Source organism: Ranitomeya imitator, chromosome 3 (assembly GCF_032444005.1).
Source record: "Ranitomeya imitator isolate aRanImi1 chromosome 3, aRanImi1.pri, whole genome shotgun sequence".
Lineage (NCBI taxonomy): Eukaryota > Metazoa > Chordata > Amphibia > Anura > Dendrobatidae > Ranitomeya > Ranitomeya imitator.
In genome coordinates, this window is record NC_091284.1 from 489919941 (window position 1) to 489947740 (window position 27800).

The 27800-nt window shown below is 42.4% G+C and overlaps 1 protein-coding gene across 3 annotated transcripts in view; it reads left to right on the forward strand.

Moving 5' to 3' along the window:
* The window catches only part of IL18R1 (interleukin 18 receptor 1), a 182729-nt gene that overhangs the window by 93925 nt on the left and 61004 nt on the right, over positions 1 to 27800 (forward strand). For all 3 annotated transcript variants that reach the window (XM_069757619.1, XM_069757618.1, XM_069757620.1), the window contains 2 exons: positions 5136 to 5272; positions 8582 to 8743. In XM_069757619.1, coding sequence (XP_069613720.1) covers positions 5136 to 5272; positions 8582 to 8743 — 299 coding nt within the window. The remainder of the gene's footprint in view (positions 1 to 5135; positions 5273 to 8581; positions 8744 to 27800) is intronic.

Sequence of the window (27800 nt, forward strand, 5' to 3'; positions counted from 1 at the left end):
AATACAGCGCGGAAACGCTGCGTTGTATTTTCCGCAGCATGTCAATTCTTTGTGCGGATTCCGCAGCATTTTACACCTGTTCCTCAATAGGAATCTGCAGGTGAAATCCGCACAAAAAACACTGGAAATCCCCGGTAAATCCGCAGGTAAAACGCAGTGCCTTTTACCCGCGGATTTTTCAAAAATGGTGCTGAAAAATCTCACACGAATCCGCAACGTGGGCACATAGCCTTAGGGTTAGGGTTGGAATTAGGGTTGTGGTTAGGGTTGTGATTAGGGTTATGGCTACAGTTGGGATTAGGGTTAGAGGTGTGGAGGGGTTAGTGTTGGAGGTAGAATTGAGGGGTTTCCACTGTTTAGGGGTCTCCAAACGCAATATGGCGCCACCATTGATTGCAGCCAATCTTGTATTCAAAAAGTCAAATGGTGCTCCCTCAATTCCGAGCCCCGACGTGCGCCCAAACAGTGGTTTACCCCCACATATGGGGTACCAGCATACTCAGGACAAACTGTGCAACAATTATTGGGGTCCAATTTCTCCTGTTACCCTTGTGAAAATAAAAAATTGCTTGCTAAAACATCATTTTTGAGGAAAGAAAAATGATTTTTTATTTTCACGGCTCTGCGTTGTAAACATCTGTGAAGCACTTGGGGGTTCAAAGTGCTGACCACATATCTAGATAAGTTCCTTGGGGGGGTCTAGTTTCTAAAATGGGGTCACTTGTGGGGGGTTTCTACTGTTTAGGCACACCAGGGGCTCTGCAAACGCAACGTGACGCCCGCAGAGCATTCCATCAAAGTCAGCATTTCAAAAGTCACTACTTCCCTTCTGAGCCCCGACGTGTGCCCAAACAGTGGTTTACCCCCACACATGGGGTATCAGCGTACTCAGGAGAAACTGGACAACATCTTTTGGGGTCCAATTTCTCCTGTAACCCTTGGGAAAATAAAAAATTGCAGGCTAAAAGATCATTTTTGAGAAAATAATTATTTTTTTTATTTTCATGGCTCTGCGTTATAAACTTCTGTGAAGCACTTGGGGGTTCAAAGTCCTCACCACACATCTAGATTAGTTCCTTTGGGGGTCTAGTTTCCAAAATGGGGTCATTTGTGGGGGATCTCCAATGTTCTGGGCTAAATAATTATTTTTGAGGAAAGAAAACGTATTTATTATTTTCACGGCTCTGCATTATAAACTTCTGTGAAGCACTTGGGGGTTTAAAGTGCTCACCACACATCTAGGTAAGTTCCTTTCGGGGGTCTAGTTTCCAAAATGGGGTCACTTGTGGGGGGTTTCTACTGTTTAGCCACATCAGGGGCTCTGCAAACGCAACGTGACGCCCACAGAGCATTCCATCAAAGTCTGCATTTCAAAACATCACTACTTCACTTCCGAGCCCCGACATGTGCCCAAACAGTGGTTTACCCCCACATATGGGGTATCAGCATACTCAGGAGAAACTGGACAACAACTTTTGGGGTCAAATTTCTCCTGTTACCCTTGGGAAAATAAAAAATTGCAGGCTAAAAGATCATTTTTGAGAAAATAATTTTTTTTTATTTTCATGGCTCTGCGTTATAAACTTCTGTGAAGCACTTGGGGGTTCAAAGTCCTCACCACACATCTAGATTAGTTCCTTTGGGGGTCTAGTTTCCAAAATGGGGTCATTTGTGGGGGATCTCCAATGTTTAGGCATACAGGGGCTCTCCAAACGTGACATGGTGTCCGCTAATGATTGGAGCTAATTTTCCATTTAAAAAGCCAAATGGCGTGCCTTCCCTTCCGAGCCCTGCCGTGCGCCCAAACAGTGATTTACCCCCACATATGGGGTATCAGCATACTCAGGACAAACTGGACAACAACATTTGGGGTCCAATTTCTCCTATTACCCTTGGCAAAATAGGAAATTCCAGGCTAAAATATCATTTTTGAGGAAAGAAAAATTATTTTTTATTTTCATGGCTCTGCGTTATAAACTTCTGTGAAGCACCTGGGGGTTTAAAGTGCTCAATATGCATCTAGATAAGTTTCTTGGGGGGTCTAGTTTCCAAAATGGGGTCACTTGTGGGGGAGCTCCAATGTTTAGGCACACAGGGGCTCTCCAAACGCGACATGGTGTCCGCTAACAATTGGAGCTAATTTTCCATTCAAAAAGTCAAATGGCGCGCCTTCCCTTCCGAGCCCTGCCGTGTGCCCAAACAGTGGTTTACCCCCACATATGAGGTATCGGCGTACTCGGGAGAAATTGCCCAACAAATTTTATGATCCATTTTATCCTATTGCCCATGTGAAAATGAAAAAATTGAGGCTAAAAGAATTTTTTTGTGAAAAAAAAAGTACTTTTTCATTTTTACGGATCAATTTGTGAAGCACCTGGGGGTTCAAAGTGCTCACTATTTATCTATATAAGTTCCTTGGGGCGTCTAGTTTCCAAAATGGGGTCATTTGTGGGGGAGCTCCAATTTTTAGGCACACGGGGGCTCTCCAAACGTGACATGGTGTCCGCTAAAGAGTGGAGCCAATTTTTCATTCAAAAAGTCAAATGGCGCTCCTTCCCTTCCAAGCCCTGCCGTGCGCCCAAACAGTGATTTATCCCCACATATGAGGTATCAGCGTACTCAGGACAAATTGGACAATAACTTTCGTGGTTCAATTTCTCCTTTTACCATTGGAAAATAAAAAAATTGTTGCTAAAAGATAATTTTTGTGACTAAAAAGTTAAATGTTCATTTTTTCCTTCCATGTTGCTTCTGCTGCTGTGAAGCACCTGAAGGGTTAATAAACTTCTTGAATGTGGTTTTGAGCACCTTGAGGGGTGCAGTTTTTAGAATGGTGTCATTTTGGGTATTTTCAGCCATATAGACCCCTCAAACTGACTTCAAATGTGAGGTGGTCCCTAAAAAAAATGGTTTTGTAAATTTCGTTGTAAAAATGAGAAATCGCTGGTCAAATTTTAACCCTTATAACTTCCTAGGAAAAAAAAATTTTGTTTCCAAAATTGTGCTGATGTAAAGTATACATGGGGGAAATGTTATTTATTAACTATTTTGTGTCACATAACTCTCTGGTTTAGCAGAATAAAAATTCAAAATGTGAAAATTGCGAAATTTTCAAAATTTTCGCCAAATTTCCGTTTTTATCACAAATAAACGCAGACTTTAATGACCTAAATTTACCACTAACATGAAGCCCAATATGTCACAAAAAAACAATCTCAGAACCGCTAGGATCCGTTGAAGCGTTCCTGAGTTATTACCTCATAAAGGGACACTGGTCAGAATTGCAAAAAACGGCAAGGTCTTTAAGGTCAAAATAGGCTGGGTCATGAAGGGGTTAAGTCAGATTCTGAGGACATAAAGCTCACTTGCGGTCTATATGTGTTTTTTTTTGTGAGCAAAATGCTGTTTTAAAATGGGCGGGGAGATTTACGAAATTTCTCCCATTGTCCCCATTCATATACCTTTTCAGTTGTGTAATCGTTTAGATCTCTTTCAAACTTGCACTTCTTACAATTAATAATATCCTTTTCTAAAGTGAAAATACTCTCTTTCATCTTGGATAGAGAATCTTCATAGTGTGTCAAATTCTTATATTCTTCCAAAACTCCCATATTTTTCTGCACATCTTTTAATTTGATTTCTTCATTTTTAATTATGAGTTTCATCAAATTAAGAGAGCAATTTGTTAATATTTGATTCCATTCTTTTCTAAACTCAGTTGAATATATGACAGTGGACTGTTTTTTTTATTCTTAGTCCTCTGGGAATCATTTCTTTTGCCAAATAGTTCTGTAACGTAGTAAGATTCCACCATATTTTTGTTTCTAATTTAGTTAGTTTTTCAACCTCGCCCAACTGCATAACAAAGTCTGAATTTCCATTGGCATTAGGATTAGTGTTGCCAAACACCTGTGCTGCTTTCTCAATCCTATTTCCAGATTGCAGCATGATTTAGATCACCAAAAAAAAAAAAGCGAAATGTATAAACCTGGAACATCACACTGCATCCACAAACAATACAATTAGATTGCAGGATAAAGTGGGTCATGAGACTACGGCATACATTAGTGTTCACTGATTTTATACATCACAATACACAATTCGCACAATCAGAGTTTTCCATTATGAATAGTGTACTTCTTTTACATACTGGATTACTAGTGCATTTTGACATACTTTTTAAAATTCAGATGATTTTAGAATTTTCCAGCTTAGGTAAGAAAAAGTCAATAAGATGGACTGAGCCAATATGACTGAATCCTTTCAGATTTATTATAAAATGGATCTACCACATCCATTGTGGATCATTTAAAATTAAAACTATCTAATATTAGTTTTATATTTTATATTGAAGAAGTGAAATAAATTAACTTTTTGATGATATTCTAATTTTGTGAGATGCCCCTCTATGTCTATTCTGAAAATGTTACATGTGAGGTTTAGTGCTAACATTCTCAGAGTGGGTAAAGCTATTATAATGTTTCATTGGCATTACTAACTACACTACTGAACTTTTGGAAATCAGTGGAACAGGGAAGGGGCACTAGAGTGCTCATATGTTACAGGTAATGGGTGTGTAAATGGATATTAAGGACAGTGAGCATTAAATATTTTTCCACTACTATAATATTGATCTATACACAGGATAGGTTCATCAATATCAGATCAGTGGGGTCCAACACAACTATCAATCAGCGGTTACCAGCTCTGGTAGTGGCCACATATATACAGTACTGAGTGGTACACTGCTCCGACACACTATTTAGGAGCGGTTCCCCTGTATTTTATATCAAATCCTGTACAAATAAGAGCTGATCTGCAAAACCCGGCAGTGTCCACTAACAATGTGACAGTAGTGGTGTTCCACTCTGTACACTATTTGAATCTTGCCGGAGCTGGTAACAGCTTATCAGTATTATTGGTGGTGCCGTGTGTTGGACACCACCGATCTGATGTGGATGATTTATCCTAATGATGTCATCAATACCAAAAAGTGATACACCACCTTTAATGCTGAAAGCAAGCCTTTTATGAAAACTCAAGTAAGCGTTTTCCTAAACTTAAAATGATGATGAAAATGAGAAAACATTATATTTTTACTTATTAAACAATGTTTTGCCATTGCTTTTATTTAGAGATGACAAGGGTTCAATTTGGATTTCTGAGCTGCACATAATTAATGTAAGCAACAATGATATCAAGTATCAATATAAATGCAAACTTGATAGCTTTAAAAGCAATGACGAAAGGCTAATTACAATTAAACTGAAAGGTAAGACATTGAATTTTATCCAGTCCATAACTGCTATTCAAGTTCAAATTGCCTCTTTGTATCCCATATTCTTTTATGTTTTGACAGGAAGAGAAGCAGAGGTTTAATGCTCCTTGGAACAAATGTAGAAACCTTTAATAAGGCCCCCACCGACTATGTGCTATATATATATATATGTATATATATATATACAGTGGGGCAAAAAAGTATTTAGTCAGTCAGCAATAGTGCAAGTTCCACCACTTAAAAAGATGAGAGGCGTCTGTAATTTACATCATAGGTAGACCTCAACTATGGGAGACAAACTGAGAAAAAAAAATCCAGAAAATCACATTGTCTGTTTTTTTATCATTTTATTTGCATATTATGGTGGAAAATAAGTATTTGGTCAGAAACAAACAATCAAGATTTCTGGCTCTCACAGACCTGTAACTTCTTCTTTAAGAGTCTCCTCTTTCCTCCACTCATTACCTGTAGTAATGGCACCTGTTTAAACTTGTTATCAGTATAAAAAGACACCTGTGCACACCCTCAAACAGTCTGACTCCAAACTCCACTATGGTGAAGACCAAAGAGCTGTCAAAAGACACCAGAAACAAAATTGTAGCCCTGCACCAGGCTGGGAAGACTGAATCTGCAATAGCCAACCAGCTTGGAGTGAAGAAATCAACAGTGGGAGCAATAATTAGAAAATGGAAGACATACAAGACCACTGATAATCTCCCTCGATCTGGGGCTCCATGCAAAATCCCACCCCGTGGGGTCAGAATGATCACAAGAACGGTGAGCAAAAATCCCAGAACCACGCGGGGGGACCTAGTGAATGAACTGCAGAGAGCTGGGACCAATGTAACAAGGCCTACCATAAGTAACACACTACGCCACCATGGACTCAGATCCTGCAGTGCCAGACGTGTCCCACTGCTTAAGCCAGTACATGTCCGGGCCCGTCTGAAGTTTGCTAGAGAGCATTTGGATGATCCAGAGGAGTTTTGGGAGAATGTCCTATGGTCTGATGAAACCAAACTGGAACTGTTTGGTAGAAACACAACTTGTCGTGTTTGGAGGAAAAAGAATACTGAGTTGCATCCATCAAACACCATACCTACTGTAAAGCATGGTGGTGGAAACATCATGCTTTGGGGCTGTTTCTCTGCAAAGGGGCCAGGACGACTGATTCGGGTACATGAAAGAATGAATGGGGCCATGTATCGTGAGATTTTGAGTGCAAACCTCCTTCCATCAGCAAGGGCATTGAAGATGAAACGTGGCTGGGTCTTTCAACATAACAATGATCCAAAGCACACCGCCAGGGCAACGAAGGAGTGGCTTCGTAAGAAGCATTTCAAGGTCCTGGAGTGGCCTAGCCAGTCTCCAGATCTCAACCCTATAGAAAACCTTTGGAGGGAGTTGAAAGTCCGTGTTGCCAAGCGAAAAGCCAAAAACATCACTGCTCTAGAGGAGATCTGCATGGAGGAATGGGCCAACATACCAACAACAGTGTGTGGCAACCTTGTGAAGACTTACAGAAAACGTTTGACCTCTGTCATTGCCAACAAAGGATATATTACAAAGTATTGAGATGAAATTTTGTTTCTGACCAAATACTTATTTTCCACCATAATATGCAAATAAAATGTTAAAAAAACAGACAATGTGATTTTCTGGATTTTTTTTTCTCAGTTTGTCTCCCATAGTTGAGGTCTACCTATGATGTAAATTACAGACGCTTCTCATCTTTTTAAGTGGTGGAACTTGCACTATTGCTGACTGACTAAATACTTTTTTGCCCCACTGTATATATATATATATATACTGTATATATATTATATATATATATATCATACAGAGCTAGATAGCAGAATAGCCGGTAATTTATTTGCTGTCTTTTGTTAAATCATTACAGAACCCGACACGATATGAGACTTACAGTGAACAATTGCATATCCGTTAGATTTATATATGTCTCTCACTAATAATGATAGTAGTGTGTGTATGTCACATTTTGGAGCTGTAGGTGTTAAATTAAAGAATTAAATCACGGACAAAAACTGGCGTGGGCTCCCAAGCAATTTTCTCCGCCAGAGAGGGAAAGCCAGTGACTGAGGGCAGATGTTTATAGCCTAGAGAGGGACCATGGATATTGGCCCCCCTGGCTAAAAACATCTGCCCCCAGCCACCCCAGAAATGGCGCATCTGTAAGATGCGCCTATTCCGGCACTTAGCCTCTCTCTTCCCACTTCCCTGTAGTGGTGGCATATGGGGTAATAAGGGGATAATGTCACCTTGCTATTGTAAGGTGACATTAAGCCCGGTTAATAATGGAGAGGTGTCAATAAGACACCTATCCATTATTATTCCACTAGTATGAAAGGGTTAAAAAATACACACACATGCAGAATAAAGTCTTTTAATGAAATAATTAAATTAACTGTATTTGTATCAATAAACTGATTTTGATAATATCCCATACCTGTCTGCTGTACAGTCAAGTCCCATGCTGCAATCCATCTCAAGGGGTTAAATAGTTTACAACCGGGAGCAGTGCTAATGCTACTACTCCGACTGTAAACCACTGTGTAATGAATGAAAAGCTACCTGCGCAGCCTACCCGCTGACCAGACATGAACTCATTAGCCTGGGAAAGTTTCTGATCATCGTACCATGCTGTCAGTTCACTGCGAGTCAGACGGGGAGTCTGCACATGCTCAGTGACGTCAGCGGTAGTTCCCACGCTAATGAGTCTCGGCCGATATATGGTGAAAATCACCCTGCCAGACGCGGTGAACTTGACAGCGTGGGAAAATGATCAGAAACTTTCCCACGCTAATGAGTCTCGGCCGATATACAGTGAAAATCACAGCATGCTGTGATTTCATTCGCACGTATAATACAGCCGAGAGCAAAATGATGATCGGAGCTGCCCCATAGATTAACATTGGTCCGAGTGCGATGCAATTTTTTTCTCGCATAGCACTCGTCCGTATTTCTCTCTATAGTGTGACTCCTGCCTAATGTGTATGCTTCCTGTTTGGTTTTGGCTTACAAGTACTAAAGTATAATACTAACCAAATACTGACATGTGAAAGTAATAGAATACTAGAAATCTACATCACTAAATGTCAATATAACTGAACAGCACGCAACAGTCACCCATGAGATAGCAAAAGGAAGTACTGTGCTGAATTTTATGGTTATGAGATTTACGGTACTAGTTAGGCCTTACAATACTTATTTCGCATGAGAAATCTGTCACTGTGGGTCTGTAGAAGCTTTGGGTTTCAATGACATTTTTTTTTCATCCATCAGATAAGAGTCAAGATATTTCTAAGAAAGTCTTTACAACATCAATTGCTGCATCTATCATTTGCACTGCCTGCATTCTAATTCTGGTTGGCTTGTGCATACTGTTTAGAATACAAATTGTGCTCTTATACCGGAGTATTTCTAGAGTTGATGAAACCATTGGGGGTAAGTATCACATTTTTTTCTTTTAATGGGAATGTGTCACATGATTGTGACCTCTTGAATGTGTCAGGTTTTCATGTTAATAACAGGTAATTTTCTCACAACACATTCTCTTTAACAGTTACACACATTATCAGTACCATATTTTTTGGACTATGAGACACACCCCAAATTTTCAGAAGCAAAATAGGAAAAAAAAGTGTCAAATGGGGGTCCGTCTTACAGTCCGAATTCAGTTACTGGGGGGGATTGGCGCAGGTAGAGGAGTGGTCTCATGGGAGCATGGTCACAGGGGTTGTTCGGTGGTCCAGACTGGTGGTGTGGCCTCCAGTAAATCCCATCCCAGGATGGTGCGGTGGTGGTGCTCTGTGGTGTGGCGGGGCTCTGTCGGCATGTTTGCGACAGGTGCGGCGGGGCTCCACTGGCATTTTTTGAAAGCCCGAGGCCCCGCAGATCCATTGCCGCGATGTGGTAGCCTTTGGGAAAATGGCCGCAGGGGGCGACGCATGCTCTGATTCAGATCTTGGCAATCAAATCTCATCCCGAGATCTCAAGACGACATCTCGTTGCTGCAATGTGGTGGCCTCTGGGAAAATGGCTGCCGAGGGCGACACATGCTCAGATCCAGATCTCGGCAATGACATTTCGTCCCGAGATCTCAAGACTAGGTCTCATTGCTGAGATCTCAATCTGAGCATGCGCTGCCTCCTGCGGCCATTTTCCCAGAGGCCACCGCATCGCAGCAATGGATCTGTGTGGGGCCTCCGGGCTTTCAGAAAATTCTGGCGGAGCCCGCCCACACCACAGAGCACCACCGTCGCACCATAGAGCATGACCGTCGCACCAGCCTGGGATGGGAGGCTGCATCTCCCTGCAGCATTGGACCAGGACCACCACCACAGTATTTTGTAAGTATATTCCGACTATAAGACGCACCCCCATTTTCACCCCCAATTTTTTTTTAAAAAAGTGAGTCTTATAGTCCAAAAAATGTGGTATGTTCAGCATTATTGGATTATCCTTAGCTTACAGTTTAATTCAGATGCATATGAAACCTGTCCATTTAAAGTGTTAGTCTCAACATGTTAAAAGTAGATTGCTCCCCAGCCTCCTGGCTTACTGGTTGCTGTGGACATTCCTCCTTGAGTGACAGTTCTGGTTCAATAGAATTGTAATTGAAGATATTCTAAGTAGCAATAAACGAGCACAAAAATGCTTGGGTACCCGTTACTCGAGACGAGCAAATCGTAATGCTCGGGTGCTCAACCCGAGTAACAAGTATTATGTAAGTCAATATGAAACTCAAGCATTTTTCTGGCGGCCCCCCACCGGAGGTCCGTAGGAGTCTAAAAAGAGTTAAAATCGATAGAAACAGCATGGCATGGGAACAGCATGGGGAAGACAACTGACTCCCAAGGTTGCTGCTGGGAACAATGTTGTCAGAATATTATGCCACTTTTATCGACTGACAATAAAACATTCAAAGTCAAAGATAAAATGTATTTTACTTGAAAAAATGTTAAGAATTTTTTTTTCTGGGATAATGACATGCACATAATTCAAAATAAATAAGAGAAAAAGAAATGCTCCTCCACACCTTGGGCTATGTTTGTACATTGTGTTTTTGCAGTGTTTTTGCAAGTTTGCATTGCTTTCAATCGAGAAAAAAACATTCACCAGAAATATAATTTTACTACCTTATCTGGCCATGTGGTGTGTGAGACATGATCAGACACATCCTGTCTAATTTATGAAGGAGGGTCTCTGAAAGTCACAATTTTTTTTTCAGGACCATTAGGCGGCCCTTGTTATTTGTAGAGGGCCATCAGGCAGCCCTCACTTTAATTGTAGAAGGCCAGTTGGTGGCCCTCACAATTTATAGAGGGCCAGCAGTTGGCCCCCACTATTTATACAAGGCCAGCAGACGTCTTGTGCACAGATGAGACAAAGATAGAGCTTTTTGGTAAAGCACGTCATTCTTCTGTTTACTGTAAATTGAATGAGGTCTACAAATAAAAGTAACTACAGTCAAATATGGTGGAGGTTCAAAGATATTTTTGAGTTGTTTTTCTGCCTCTGGCACTGGGTGCCTTGACTGTGGTGAAGGGATAATACAGTAAAAGGAGAAGATTCCCACAGGATTTAGGGTCAAAATGTAGTGTCCAGTGTCAGAAAGTTGGGTTTGCATTCTAGGTCATGCGACTTCCAACAGGACAATCACCCCAAACATACTTCAAGAAGTGGCCAAAAATGGATGGAACAAAGGCAACAGATAGTTCAGAAGTGGTAATTCCAGGTCCAGAAGCATAAAATGTCCCACCACTACCTGTTACATTCAGATGCTAGAGTAAAACTGGGAATGGACCTATTAAATCAATAATTTTGTCAATGAATGAATGGAAGCAGCAGCAAGGATTTTACAACTTATAAGGCAATAATCCATGACTAAATTCCTATAATACCCATTCCCTGCTGCCACCCCTCACCCTAGACGAATTGCAGATAAGAGCGGTATCATTGTAGAATAAAGAAGGGATTTTAACCAGTCCTGAAAAAATTTTCTTTCTTGTACATGTCAGCAACAAAATATGGAGGAACGCAAGCAACACTGCCAGCTTTGATGAATTTCTCAGTACACATCACCGTAAAAAACATGAATCTGTCAATGAGTGTATGGAATAAAGCAGCAAGGATTAGAATTTATAAGGCAATAATTCCTGATTAAATGCCTGTAATACGCTATCCCAGCTGCCAGACCTAAACCAAGCAGAAGTGCAGATAAAAGCCATATTATTAGAGAATAAAATCTTTTTGAATTAACCCTGAAGAGTGATTAGTTTAACCCCTTCCCGACCCATGACGCCACGTAGGCGTCATGAAAGTCGGTGCCAATCCGACCCATGACGCCTATGCGGCGTCATGGAAAGATCGCGTCCCTGCAGGCCGGGTGAAAGGGTTAACTCCCATTTCACCCGATCTGCAGGGACAGGGGGAGTGGTAGTTTAGCCCAGGGGGGTGGCTTCACCCCCTCGTGGCTACGATCGCTCTGATTGGCTGTTGAAAGTGAAACTGCCAATCAGAGCGATTTGTAATATTTCACCTATTATAACGGGTGAAATATTACAATCCAGCCATGGCCGATGCTGAAATATCATCGGCCATGGCTGGAAATACTAATGTAAATGTATATTTAGTGCGCCCGCCGAATCTGCCGGCCGGCAGATTCGTTCCAAAGTGCATTTTTATCACTGAGATATAATCTATCTCAGTGATCAAAATAAAAAAAATAATAAATGACCCCCCCCCTTTGTCACCCCCATAGGTAGGGACAATAAAAAAATAAAGAAATTTTATTTTTTCCACTAATGTTAGAATAGGGTTAGGGTTAGGGGTAGGGTTAGGGGTAGGGTTAGGGTTAGGGCTAGGGTTAGGGCTAGGGTTAGGGCTAGGGTTAGGGGTAGGGTTAGGGGTAGGGCTAGGGTTAGGGTTAGGGTTAGGGCTAGGGTTAGGGTTTCGGTATGTGCACACGTAATCTGGTCCTCTGCGGATTTTTCCGCTGCGGATTTGATAAATCCGCAGTGCTAAACCGCTGCGGATTTATGGCGGATTTACCGCGTTTTTTTCTGCGCATTTCACTGCGGTTTTACAACTGCGATTTTATATTGGAGCAGTTGTAAAACCGCTGCGGAATCCGCACAAAGAAGTGACATGCTGCGGAATGTAAACCGCTGCGTTTCCGTGCAGTTTTTCCGCAGCATGTGTACAGCGATTTTTGTTTCCAATAGGTTTACATTGAACTGTAAACTCATGGGAAACTGCTGCGGATCCGCAGCGTTTTCCGCAGCGTGTGCACATACCTTTAGAATTAGGCTATGTGCACACGGTGCGGATTGGCCGCTGCGGATTCGCAGCAGTGTTCCATCAGGTTTACAGTACCATGTAAACATATGAAAAACCAAGTCCGCTGTGCCCATGGTGCGGAAAATACCGCGCGGGAAAGCTGCGTTGTATTTTCCGCAGCATGTCAATTCTTTGTGCGGATTCCGCAGCGTTTTACACCTGTTCCTCAATAGGAATCCGCAGGTGAAATCCGCACAAAAAACACTGGAAATCCGCGGAAAATCCGCAGGTAAAACGCAGTGCCTTTTACCCGCGGATTTTTCAAAAATGGTGCAGAAATATCTCACACGAATCCGCAACGTTGGCACATAGCCTTAGGGTTAGGGTTGGAATTAGGGTTGTGGTTAGGGTTAGGGGTGTGTTGGGGTTAGGGTTGTGGTTACGGGTGTGTTGTGATTAGGGTTATGGCTACAGTTGGGATTAGAGTTAGGGGTGTGTTGGGGTTAGTGTTGGAGGTAGAATTGAGGGGTTACCACTGTTTAGGCACATCAGGGGTCTCCAAACGCAACATGGCGCCACCATTGATTCCAGCCAATCTCGTATTCAAAAAGTCAAATGGTGCTCCCTCACTTCCGAGCCCTGAAGTGTGCCCAAACAGTGGTTTACCCCCACATATGGGGTACCAGCATACTCAAGACAAACTGCGCAACAATTACTGGTGTCCAATTTCTCCTGTTACCCTTGTGAATCTAAAAAAATGCTTGCTAAAACATAATTTTTGAGGAAAGAAAAATGATTTTTTATTTTCACGGCTCTGCGTTGTAAACGTCTGTGAAGCACTTGGGGGTTCAAAGTGCTCAACACATATCTAGATAAGTTCCTTGGGGGGTCTCGTTTCTATAATGGTGTCATTTCTGGGGGTTTCTACTGTTTAGGCACACCAGGGGCTCTGCAAACGCAACGTGACACCCGTAGACCATTCCATCAAAGTCTGCATTTCAAAACGTCACTACTTCAATTCCAAGCCCCGGCATGTGCCCAAACAGTAGTTTACCCCCACATATGGGGTATCACCGTACTCAGGAGAAACTGGACAACAAATATTGGGGTCAAATTTCTCCTGTTACCCTTGGGAAAATTAAAAAATTCTGGGCTAAATAATTATTTTTGAGGAAAGAAAACGTATTTATTATTTTCACGACTCTGCATTATAAACTTCTATGAAGCGCTTGGGGGTTCAAAGTGCTCACCACACATCTAGATAAGTTCCTTTCGGGGTCTAGTTTCCAAAATGGGGTCACTTGTGGGGGGTTTCTACTGTTAAGCCACATCAGGGGCTCTGCAAACGCAACGTGACGCCCACAGAGCATTCCATCAAAGTCTGCTTTTCCAAACGTCACTACTTCACTTCCGAGCCTCGGCATGTGCCCAAACAGTGGTTTACCCCCACATATGGGGTATCAGCGTACTCAGGAGAAACTGGAAAACAACTTTTGGGGTCCAATTTCTTCTGTAACCCTTGGGAAAATAAAAAATTCTGGGCTAAATAATTATTTTTGAGGAAAGAAAACGTATTTATTATTTTCACGGCTCTGCATTATAAACTTCTATGAAGCACTTGGGGGTTCAAAGTGCTCACCACACATCTAGATAAGTTCCTTTGGGGGTCTAGTTTCCAAAATGGGGTCACTTGTGGGGGGGTTCTACTGTTAAGCCACATCAGGGGCTCTGCAAATGCAACGTGACGCCCACAGAGCATTCCATCAAAGTCTGCATTTCAAAACGTCACTACTTCACTTCCGAGCCCCGGCATGTGCCCAAACAGTGATTTACCCCCACATATGGGGTATCAGCGTACTCAGGAGAAACTGGACAACAACTTTTGGGGTCAAATTTCTCCTGTTACCCTTGGGAAAATAAAAAATTGCAGGCTAAAAGATCATTTTTGAGAAAATAATTTTTTTTTTTATTTTCATGGCTCTGCGTTATAAACTTCTGTGAAGCACTTGGGGGTTCAAAGTCCTCACCACACATCTAGATTAGTTCCTTTGGGGGTCTAGTTTCCAAAATGGTGTCATTTCTGGGGGATCTCCAATGTTTAGGCACACAGGGGCTCTCCAAACGTGACATGGTGTCCGCTAATGATTGGAGCTAATTTTCCATTTAAAAAGCCAAATGGCGTGCCATCCCTTCCGAGCCCTGCCGTGCGCCCAAACAGTGGTTTACCCCCACATATGGGGTATCAGCATACTCAGGACAAACTGGACAACAATATTTGGGGTCCAATTTCTCCTATTATCCTTGGCAAAATAGGAAATTCCAGGCTAAAAAATAATTTTTGAGGAAAGAAAAATTATTTTTTATTTTCATGGCTCTGTGTTATAAACTTCTGTGAAGCACCTGGGGGTTTAAAGTGCTCAATATGCATCTAGATAAGTTCCTTGGGGGGTCTAGTTTCCAAAATGGGGTCACTTGTGGGGGAGCTCCAATGTTTAGGCACACAGGGGCTCTCCAAACGCGACATGGTGTCCGCTAACAATTGGAGCTAATTTTCCATTCAAAAAGTCAAATGGCGCGCCTTCCCTTCCGAGCCCTGCCGAGTGCCCAAACAGTGGTTTACCCCCACATATGAGGTATCGACGTACTCGGGAGAAATTGCCCAACAAATTTTATGATCCATTTTATCCTACTGCCCATGTGAAAATGAAAAAATTGAGGCGAAAAGAATTTTTTTGTGAAAAAAAAGTACTTTTTCATTTTTACAGATCAATTTGTGAAGCACCTGAGGGTTTAAAGTGCTCACTAGGCATCTAAATAAGTTCCTTGGGGGGTCTAGTTTCCAAAATGGGGTCACTTGTGGGGGAGCGCCAATGTTTAGGCACACAGGAGCTATCCAAACGCGACATGGTGTCCGCTAACGATGGAAATAATTTTTCATTCAAAAAGTCAAATGGCGCTCCTTCCCTTCCGAGCCTTACCATGTGCCCAAACAGTGGTTTTCCCCCACATGTGAGGTATTGGTGTACTCAGGAGAAATTGCCCAACACATTTTAGGATCCATTTTATCCTGTTGCCCATGTGAAAATGAAAAAATTGAGGCTAAAAGAATTTTTTTGTGAAAAAAAAGTACTTTTTCATTTTTACGGATCAATTTGTGAAGCACCTGGGGGTTCAAAGTGCTCACTATGCATATAGATAAGTTCCTTGGGATGTCTAGTTTCCAAAATGGGGTCACTTGTGGGGGAGCTCCAATTTTTAGGCACACGGGGGCTCTCCAAACGTGACATGGTGTCCGCTAAAGAGTGGAGCCAATTTTTGATTCAAAAAGTAAAATGGCGCTCCTTCCCTTCCAAGCCCTGCCGTGCGCCCAAACAGTGGTTTACCCCCACATATGAGGTATCAGCGTACTCAGGACAAATTGGACAACAACTTTCGTGGTTCAGTTTCTCCTTTTACCATTGGGAAAATAAAAAAATTGTTGCTAAAAGATAATTTTTGTGACTAAAAAGTTAAATGTTCATTTTTTCCTTCCATGTTGCTTCTGCTGCTGTGAAGCACCTGAAGGGTTAATAAACTTCTTGAATGTGGTTTTGAGTACCTTGAGGGGTGCAGTTTTTAGAATGGTGTCACTTTTGGGTATTTTCAGCCATATAGACCCCTCAAACTGACTTCAAATGTGAGGTGGTCCCTAAAAAAAATGGTTTTGTAAATTTCGTTGTAAAAATGAGAAATCGCTGGTCAAATTTTAACCCTTATAACTTCCTAACAAAAAAAAATTTTGTTTCCAAAATTGTGCTGATGTAAAGTAAACATGTGGGAAATGTTATTTATTAACTATTTTGTGTCACATATCTCTCTGGTTTAACAGAATAAAAATTCAAAATGTGAAAATTGCGAAATTTTCAAAATTTTTACCAAATTTCCGTTTTTATCACAAATAAACGCAGAATTTATTGACCTAAATTTACCACTAACATGAAGCCCAATATGTCACGAAAAAACAATCTCAGAACCGCTAGGATCCCTTGAAGCGTTCCTGAGTTATTACCTCATAAAGGGACACTGGTCAGAATTGCAAAAAACGGCAAGGTCTTTAAGGTCAAAATAGGCTGGGTCATGAAGGGGTTAATGTAGCAGCATCAAGGAAAGTTATTTCATGACACCTGCTGAGGAATATAGCGGAGCGTTTTGCACCTACTCAGCCTGATATGGAGAAGACCAGACTCTTCTGTACTTACTGTACACAGTCTCCTGTCCTGGTTGTAAAATCCTGTATGTAGTATGAAAACTCTCTATGTGATGACCACCTGACAGCCCACAACAAGGGACTCGAGATTATTTCTAGTAAAACCCACCGGCTCTTTTAAGTTACAAAAATGTTCCCTCAGCTAGAAGGCGGAGCCTTAGAAAAACATTTTTTCCCATTACTAAGGATTGGGTCTCCAACAATGGAAAAGCATATGCACTAGATGCAAGGGATGCCAAAAATTATAAGGACGCACTCTAATACTACCCTTTGAAGAGACATAGTCGAAAGCCTCAGAAAACCTTTTCTCCCTATTATTAAGGGGTGGGTATCCTAGACTGGTAATGCGCATGCACTAAGTGTTTGTGCTGAAAAATATTTATCCCTGTGAGAAAATACACATATATCAAAGAATGTTAAAGGTAGGCCTCTAAAAATTATTAATGCGGGCATCACAAGCACCCTAAAAAAATTATAGTGAAGGTAGCATGATCACCCTTTTGGTATGGTCGTGGAGGAAGAGGAGGATGATACAAAAAAAGACAAAATCCTGAAGCGTATACCCATGTTTGGGTGGGAAGGGGTGCATATGAATAGACCAGAAAAAAACAAAACACTGATTTGAGTTTATGTTCCGCTGTTGTCATCCGGTGGTGCTGAGAAGTCTGTGCCAATCCAGCTCTTGTTCATATTGATAAGAGTCAACCTGTTAGCATTTTCAGCTGACAGGCGGATGTGCCTATCAGTTATAATATCCCCGGTGGCACTAAAAAACGCTGGCGGCAGGGCAGGCCAGCAGGACCTCCAAGGCAAACAGACAATTTATGCCACGTGTGTAGCTTGGATACCCGATAGTTGTAAGGCACAGAGGAATCATGGGAAATACTGGTTTGGTCAGCAAGGTACTCCTTCAGCATCTTCCAAAATGTTTCCCTGCTTGTCATAGTGCCCCACGCATCACCTTGTCAGATGGGAATTTTTAAAATAATTCTTCAAGTAGAACCTTCTGGTACTACAACATTTTATTAGACATCTCAAGGAGACATTGATAGTTCTCTAGAAGTGTGACCAACAAGTAATTCATTTTGGCCAAAATGCGTACAATGCAAGGGTCACGGCCCACGGGAAAGGCAGTGGAACATAAACTCAGCCATGTGTGCCAGACTGCCAACAGGCAAGACTTCAATGTCCCCATCAAGAGGACGATGGTCCATCTTCTCCTCCTCATCCTCTATCCTCCTCATCTTCAGGCCATCCACGCTAAACAGACAGGATGAAGGTGGTGTAGGTAGTACCGTCTGTAGTGCAGGCAACTAGCTGAGATGAGATGAGGCTGGGCTGTGTAGCATTGGCCTGTATAGTGTCTTACTCCATCTCAACTTGCTCCACCTGCAAAACCTTGTCTTTAATTACACAGGTCTGCCAAAAAAAATTAATGAGCTGTTTTGGTTATTCCTTGTAATCGTTATGTTTTTTTGGTGCGCTGAATCTGAAAATGACCTCTGTTTTGTAATAAGACATCACTTTTCCTGACAATTTAGGTAACTATGTTAAATAAGGCAATACTGCAAAACAAATGAAAATAGACTTATAACATTAATTTTTTATTTTAAACTGATTGAATATAAAATACCGCACTACAAGTGCCTGGAGAATAACTACTGGCTACCTAATACGTGGGTTTATCCCCTACCCACTCCTTGCGGTATATACTGCACACCTGGGTATGAATTGTGTGTCCTCGCAAATTAGTAAATAATACAATGCCCACTGTCAGTGCGCCCACACTGCAATAATAAACAAGTATGGTGGCCACAATTAATCGGTGTATCGTATTTGCATGCTTGTAGTTGCTACCAATGAGTCTCTTACCGTGTCAGATGTAGCAGGCACGGTAACGTGTACTGGCCTGGGTTCCTGCAGGGATGCCCGTGGTAAGTGTCAGAGGTGGTGTGCTGCACTCCACCAATATCAGCGGCAGGTGCGGGGACCAGGTGTCTAGGGACTATTTTTTTACAGTGGTGGAGGAATACAGTGCGGAACGATACCTTCCTCCAGTCATTGTATTCATGGAGCCCCTAGAGAGCAGTCGCATCAGCTGATGCTGCTGTTCACCACCGGAGATCGTCGTGGGATACTCGTGGATTTCTGCGGATCAGGGAGTATATTGTTTGTTTGTTATTTTAATATTTTTTACAGATGACACTGGCATCGGGGAACAATGTGACAAGTGATGGTGAGTATGTACTCTATGTTATATGTGCTGTATCTCTATATGTATGTATTGTATGTAATGTATGAATGTATTGTATGTAGCTTGTATGTAGTATGTATGTAGTATGTTTGTTGTATGCATGTACAGTTATGGACAAAAATTCTGAGAATGAGACAAATATTAATTTTTCCAAAGTCTACTGCTTCATTTTTTCTAATGGCAATTTGCGTATACTCCTGAATGTCAGAGCTTAACAGCAATTACTGTACTTGCAAAGTCAATATTTGTCCAGAAAATTAACTTTAACCACCAAAACACATTTCAACATCATTGCAGTCCTGCCTTAAAAGGAGCAGCTAACATCGTGTTAGTGATTGATCCATTAACACAGGTGTTGATGAGGACAGGGCTGGCGATCAATCAGTCATGATTAAGTAAGAATGACATCACTGGACACTTTAAAAGGAGGCTGGTGCTTGGTATCATTGTTTCTCTTCAGTTAACCATGGTTATCTCTAAAGAAACACGTGCAGCCATCATCGCACTGCACAAAAATGGCCTAACAAGGAAGAGTATCGCAGCTACAAAGATTGCACCTCAGTCAACAATCTATCGCATCATCAAGAACTTCAAGGAGAGAGCTTCCATTGTTGTCAAAAAGGCTCCAGGGCGCCCAAGAAAGACCAGCAAGCACCAGGACCGTATCTTAAAACTGTTTCAGCTGCGGGATCGGACTACCAGCAGTGCCGAGTTTGCTCAGGAATGGCAGCAGGCTGGTGTGAGTGCTTCTGCACGCACCGTGAAGTGGAGACTCTTTGAGCAAGGCCTGGTTTCAAGGAGGGCAGCAAAGAAGCCACTTCTCTCCAGAAAAAACATCAGGGACCGACTGATATTCTGCAAAAGGTATAGGGAGTGGACTGCTGAGGACTGGGGCAAAGTCATTTTCTCTGATGAATCCCCTTTTCGATTGTTTGGGGCATCTGGAAAACAGCTTATTCGGAGAAGAAGAGGTGAGCGCTACCACCAGTCTTGTCTCATGCCAACTGTAAAGCATCCTGAAACCATTCATGTGTGGGGTTGCTTCTCAGCCAAGGGAATCGGCTTACTCACAGTCTTGCCTAAAAACACAGCCATGAATAAAGAATGGTACCAGAATGTCCTCCAAGAGCAATTTCTCCCAACCGTCCAAGAGCAGTTTGGTGCCCAACAATGCCGTTTCCAGCATGATGGAGCACCTTGCCATAAAGCAAAGGTGATAACTAAATGGCTCATGGAACAAAACATAGAGATTTTGGGTCCATGGCCTGGAAACTCCCCAGATCTTAATCCCATTGAAAACTTGTGGTCAATCATCAAGAGACGGGTGGACAAACAAAAACCAACAAATTCTGGCAAAATGCAAGCATTGATTATGCAAGAATGGACTGCTATCAGTCAGGATTTGGTCCAGAAGTTGATTGAGAGCATGCCAGGGAGAATTGCAGAGGTCTTGAAGAAGAAGGGTCAACACTGCAAATTTTGATTTGCTGCATTAACTCATTCTGTCAATATAACCCATTGGTACTCATAATATGATTGCAATTATATTTCTGTATGTGATATAAACATCAGACAAACACTAATAAAAACCAGATCATGTGAAAATATAATTTTGGTGTCATTCTCAAAAATGTTGGCCATGACTGTAGTATGTTGTATGTATGTGTGGTGTATGTATGTAGTATGTATGTAGTATGTTGTATGTATGTTGTATGTCTGTTGTATGTATGTAGTATGTTGTATGTATGTTGTATGTATGTTGTATGTTTGTAATATATATATAGTATGTATGTATGTATGTATGTAGTATGCATGTAGTATGTTGTATGTATGTATGTATTATGTATGTATGTATGTAGTTTGTATGTATGTATGTTGTATGTATGTAGTAGGTATGTAGTATGTATGTTGTATGTATGTAGTATGTATGTAGTATGTATGTTATATGTATGTGGTATGTATGTAGTATGTTGTATGTAGTATGTATGTTTGTGTTTTTTTTTTACATTCAACACATTAGCCGGATGATGGGACTACTACTATCCCATCATTGGGTAATGTGTCAATCACTGTCATTGTAGCAGGCATAACCCGATGGGACTTGTAGTCCCATCGGATGATGCATGCACACACACAACCCCCGAGAGGCCGCACAGACCCCCGGCAGGCCCGCACAGACCCCCCGTACAGACCCCCGGCAGGCCCGCACTGCCCCCTGAGAGGCCCGTACAGGCCCTGGCAGGCCTGCACAGACCCCCGAGAGGCCCGTACAGACCTCCGACAGGCCAACACAGACCCCCTGCAGGCCCGTACAGGCCCCTCCAGGCCCGCACAGACCCCCGAGAGGCCCATACAGACCCCCGGCAGGCCCCCACAGACCCCTGAGAGGCCCGCACAGACACCGCCCACACACACAGACACGCATAGTCTCCGCCCATGCACCGCCCACACTCTTCCCCCCTCCTGAACTGGATGTGCAAGCAAAGAAATGGTTTATTTTCATTCCGATATTTGTGTCTCATTGACTTGCATTGGTTTCCGGTATCAGAATCGGCGATACCCGATATTTTTGGGGTATTGGTCCGATCCAATCCAATATTTCCCGATATCGGAAGGTAACGCTCAACACTATTCAACAGTAGTCTGCCATCAGTGTAATGTTCAATTTTCCCTGGTATCTTCTTTCCATCTATTTAATGTCCTGGTGGAATCGTTCACCTTGCACTCACAGTTCCAAAATTTTCAGGAAAGTAGTCAAAATGGGAATGGAGGAAATGCACTTTAAAACTCATCAATCAACCTAAAGCTTGAAATGCTTTCAGCATTCGTCTGTCAATCTTTTTGTAGTCAGGATCTTTTTTATTGCCTAAAAATTTATGTACGACCTCTTTAAATGCATTCCACCCTTCTTTTTGGTATTGACAACTCTTTATCAGCTATAAGCCTTCTAATGTCTGGTCTGACGAACACACCTTCCTTCAACTTTGCCTCCAAGATGATTGGAAATATGGTGACCAAGTATTTGAAGGATTTCTATCTCTTGGAAGTGAATTTACAAATTGCTTCATCAAGCCCAATTTTATGTGGAGAGGTGGTAGAAGAACTTTTTAGGGAGATACCAAAGTTTCTCAAAGGACATTTTTTTCACCGACTGTGAGCACCCTTGGCTGCCAACTCTTCTTGGTCCAGTGATTTTGTTGGACTCGACTGTCCCAGAGACAGACAGAGATAACAAGGGTATTTGGTATACCCAGCTTGTTGCCAGAGCAGCATGGATAAGACCTTCAAATCCCCACACACTTGCCAACCGTGGTCATCATATTTAAGTTTACAAAGAACCAATTCCAAGTTCTCGAAGGTTTCCTTTAAGTGTATGGAATAAACAAACTTGTCTTCCGCGGCAATGTAAGGAACGAACTCCTATTCACAATGTCTGAACCATGAAAACAACACTCCTGGTAACATTAAATTCCTGCTTTTGGGCTTTGACCCAAGTAACTCAGCGGCATCTTTGGGAAGATTCAACTCTCTTGCTAAATCCTTCATCTGCTCCTGAGAAAAAAATGTTGGTCTTGTATCATCTTCAAAGTCAGAATTTTATTCGTCATCTGGTTCAGGTATGATTCCACCTTCATCAAAGCTAGCTTTATTTTCCAAGGTAGCAGGGGCCTTGGGTACTGGTATATCTGTGCCATGGGGGATGGGACCAATTTTTGAGTGAAGATTGGGATATGAAATGGAATGCTTCCATTTGGAATTATACCCTTTCACATTGCATAAACAAAAGTAACAGTCATCATCACTATGGTTCTTTTGCTCTCACCACAACACAGGAATCCCATAACGGAAAGCTTTTTTCTTACAATGGAAACCAATTTCAGAGGTCCTCAACACACCGTTTGCACACTTTATGAGGCGCCCAAACTTTATCTTGATTTACCAGTTTTAGTCCAAAGTATGCAAAGTACACTGTGTGCAGAATTATTAGGCAAGTTGTATTTTGATCACATGATACTTTTTTTTACATGTTGTCCTACTCCAACCCTATATAAGGTGTGCTTAATTATTAGGCAACTTCCTTTCCTTTGGCAAAATGGGTCAGAAGAGAGATTTGATGGGCTCTGAAAAGTCCAAAATTGTGAGATGTCTTGCAGAGGGATGCAGCAGTTTTGAAATTGCCTAACTTTTGAAGCGTGATCACTGAACAATCAAGCGCTTCATGGCAAATGGCCAACAGGGTCGCAAGAAGTGTGTTGGGCAAAAAAGGCGCAAAATAACTGAACAAGAATTAAGGAAAATCAAGCGTGAATATGCCAAGATGCCATTTGCCACCAGTTTTGCCATATTCCAGAGCTGCAACGTTACTGGAGTAACAAAACACACAAGGTGTGTGATACTCAGGGACATGGCCAAGGTAAGGAAGGCTGAAAAGCGACCACCTTTGAACAAGAAACATAACATAAAACGTCAAGACAGGGCCAAGAAATATCTTAAGACTTACTTTTCAAAGGTTTTATGGACTGATGAAATGAGAGTGACTCTTGATGGGCCAGATGGATGGGCCAGAGGCTGGATCAGTAAAGGGCAGAGAGCTCCACTCCGACTCAGGCACCAGCAAGTTGGAGGTGGGGTACTTGTATGGGCTGGTATCATCAAAGATGAACTTGTGGGACCTTTTTGGGTTGAGGATGGAGTGAAGCTCAACTCCCAGACCTACTGCTAGTTCCTGGAAGACAACTTCTTCAAGCAGTGGTACAGGAAGAAGTCGGTATCGGTCAAGAAAAACATGAGTTTCATGCAGGACAATGCTCCATCACATGCCTCCAACTACTCCACAGCGTGGCTGGCCAGTAAAGGTCTCAAAGAAGAAAAAATAATGACATGGCCCCCTTGTTCACCTGATCTGAACCCCATAGAGAACCTGTGGTCCCTCATAAAATGTGAGATCTACAGGGAGGGAAAACAGTACACCTCTCGGAACAGTGTCTGGGAGGCTGTGGTGGCTGCTGCACGCAATGTTGATTGTAAACAGATCAAGCAACTGACAGAATCTATGGATGGAAGGCTGTTGAGTGTCATCATAAGTAAAGGTGGCTATATTGGTCACTAATTTTTTTGGGTTTTGTTTTTTGCATGTCAGAAATGTTTTTTTCAAAATTTTGTGCAGAGATATTGGTTTACCTGGTGAAAATAATCAAGTGAGATGGGAATATATTTGGTTTTTATTAAGTTGTCTAATATTTCTGCACAGTAATAGTTATCTGCACAAACAGATATCCTTCTAAGATAGCCAAATCTAAAAACAACAACTCCAGCTTCCAAAAATATTAAGCTTTGATATTTATGAGTCTTTTGGGTTGATTGAGAACATAGTTGTTGATCAATAATAAAAATAATCCTCTAAAATACAACTTGCCTAATAATTCTGCACATGGTGTATACTTTTTTCACAAAGTCTGTAATATTCAGCTGTTGACTCAACACTATATTCACCACAAATGAAACAGAAATGGTCAGGCAAATTAATACACTTCTGCAAAGCCTTAACACTAATATGGGGAAACACGGTTGATGAATGAAATTCCAATGCAAGCTTCTTGAAAGCCTAAGGTCCTTTCATTATGTCACTAACCACCTGCCTGCCAACAGCCAATCACGCAGTTTCTTTTGATGTTAATGGAGAAAGAAAATAAGCTGCCTGTCGATGATTCACACCAGAGTTTGAGGAAGAACCTATTGATTGGGGCAAGTCCTGACAATTAGGATTTTTTCAATATTGTTTTCACTATCAAAACACCAAAATACATGGAAATTATATGAAAAAGGTCAAACCGCTTTTTATTTGCATACCTGTGTTATGAGCAGCTAGTATTTCAGTAAACAGAGAAGCTGATCATGGAACAGTCACTGCTCACTATCTTGGTCGACTCCTCAAAGTTTTGGAGAACTGCAAAGATGAAAGACATCTATTCCCACTCCTTAGCTCTTATGTGCGGAGGCTGACCAGAATACTGACGGGCATGTTGCAGCTGGTATTCAACTACTCCCCTCTGCTCCTCACAAAGCCTTGGCCAACATATAGTATGTAATGTTGAGTTCCAATGCATAGTGACATCACACACCATTCAGGGAGCTGGAAGTTTCAAACGCTGCTGCAGCACTGCCAGGGCAGATCTGGGTATGTTTTGAGAAACCACTAAACCACTAAGTTGAGCACGTGGACCAGAAATAGCATGAGTGTGAGGTTGCCAAGCTTCATTGCAGCCATCAGGTTATGACCATGCCTGGTTTTAAGTTCAGGGGCAACAGCCACATATCAATGTGGGTATATTAACTTTCAACAACGCTGAGGTAGTGTTTTGTTTGTCACCTAAGCAGATTAGCTTCAGCAGAGCCTGTTGCCCCTTGACCAAGGCAGTTCTGCAGGGCTTCCATCTTAAGACTGATGATGGAGGGTGAGGGTGAGGATATGTAGAAACTGAGGTAGAAGGTGGGGAAAACTCTGATTGAACCAGGGCCCGCAATCCTCTGTGTAGGTAACACATGTTCCTTTCCAGGGTCCAACTGGGTCCCGGCTTCCACAATGTTCACACAGTGTGCCATCAGGGAAATGTAGCGTACCTTGCCACAAGCACTTGTCCACGTATCCGTGGTTTAGTAGACCTTCCCAATAACAACACTGGTCAAGGCTAATGTTATAGGACACATGCTTGTGTAAGGCAGGGATGTCACACAGTGAGAAATAGTTGCAGCTGGGGACCGAGTACTGAGGGATGGCCGCCGCCATGAGGTTGCAAAAGATTCTGTCTCCACAAGCCTAAACGGCAACATTCCCAGGGCAATCAGGCTGGAAATGTAGCTGTTTAGTATTGTGGCCTATGGGTGGGTGGTGGGTAGGGACAACAGAACGCTGCACTGGGACAAGGACGTGGACGTTGTTGCTGACAGTGGTTGCAAGCAGGCTCGGACTGGCGCATAGGGTAACAGGGGAATCCCCCAGTGGGCCCTTGTGAAGATCTGGGCTCCCAACCCCACTGTATGGGGAGTACTTGACATACATTTTTATATAGAGTTATAGGTAAATTTATCAATGAGGCTAGTGTATTATTTGTGTGCAAGTGAAAAGTGGGCCCCCCAAAGTCAATGTCACTTGTGGGCCCATGGTACCCCAGTCCGACACTGGTTGCAAATGTGCAAAAGGTGCAGGGTGGAAGGCATCTTCGCCTACATCATGGACAGGGGAATGGTGTGCACATAGAACAGGGGAAGAGGCAGTGGTGTCACCCACAGACACTGTTTCTGGACCCTGGCGGTTGGCCTAAGTAGTCGGGTGCTTTGCTTGCATGTGCCTGAACATGCTGGTGGTGGTCAGGTCAGTAGTTGTGCTGCCCTCCTGATGCTGGCATGGCAGATGCTGCAAATGGCCTGTGGGTTAACTGGACTGTCTTTAAAAAAGCACCAGACTCGGGAACACCTAACCCTTGGTTTGGCAACTTCTTCCGTGTTCGAGCTCTGGGGAAAAGTTGCCCACTTTGTGTCTCTGGCCACCCACTGCCTTTTCCTGCCTGTTGTGTTGCTGTAGATCCCTCCTCCTGTGCGCTGCTGTCCTCTCTCTGCATGTCACCTTCCCAGGTTGGGTCAGTGACTTTATCGTAGACCACCTCTTCTTCCCTTCTGCACTCTGGTCCTCCTCCTGACTTGCTGATGTAACAACATCACTTGTTGGCACAAAGATCTCGGGAGATGAGATCACAGCTCTGAGATGTCATCACCCGAGATCTTGGTACCGAGATCTCCTCCTGCACATGCGCCTCCGCCGGCAGCCATTTTCCCGGAGTCCACCCCATAGTAAACCATGTAAGTGCGGGGCATCTGGCCTTTGACAAAATTGTTTGCCCAAATTTGAGGGCAAAATAGTGCGACTTATAATCCGAAAAATGCGGTAGTTGTTTTTGCAGTTAGTAGAGTATTGATTGAGTGCTCCTACTGGATCTTACCAGATCACCTTCTTTTCTTAAAAAATAATTAAGCTGAGTGTCTTGAGAAAGGTACTTTATATATATACAGTACAAACCAAAAGTTTGGATACACCTTCTCATTTAAAGATTTTTCTGTATTTTCATGACTATGAAAATTGTACATTCACACTGAAGGCATCAAAACTATGAATTAACACATGTGGAAATATATACTTAACAAAAAAGTGTGAAACAACTGAAAATATGTCTTATATTCTAGGTTCTTCAAAGTAGCCACCTTTTGCTTTGATGACTGCTTTGCACACTCTTGGCATTCTCTTGATGAGCTTCAAGAGGTAGTCACCGGGAATGGTCTTCCAACAATCTTGAAGAAGTTCCCAGAGATGCTTAGCACTTGTTGGCCCTTTTGCCTTCACTCTGCGGTCCAGCTCACCCCAAACCATCTCGATTGGGTTCAGGTCTGGTGACTGTGGAGGCCAGGTCATCTGGCGAAGCACCCCATCACTCTCCTTCTTGGTCAAATAGCCCTTACACAGCCTGGAGTTATGTTTGGGGTCATTGTCCCATTGAAAAATAAATGATGGTCCAACTAAACGCAAACCGGATGGAATAGCATGCCGCTGCAAGATGCTGTGGTAGCCATGCTGGTTCAGTATGCCTTAAATTTTGAATAAATCCCCAACAGTGTCACCAGCAAAGCACCCCCACACCATCACACCTCCTCCATGCTTCACAGTGGGA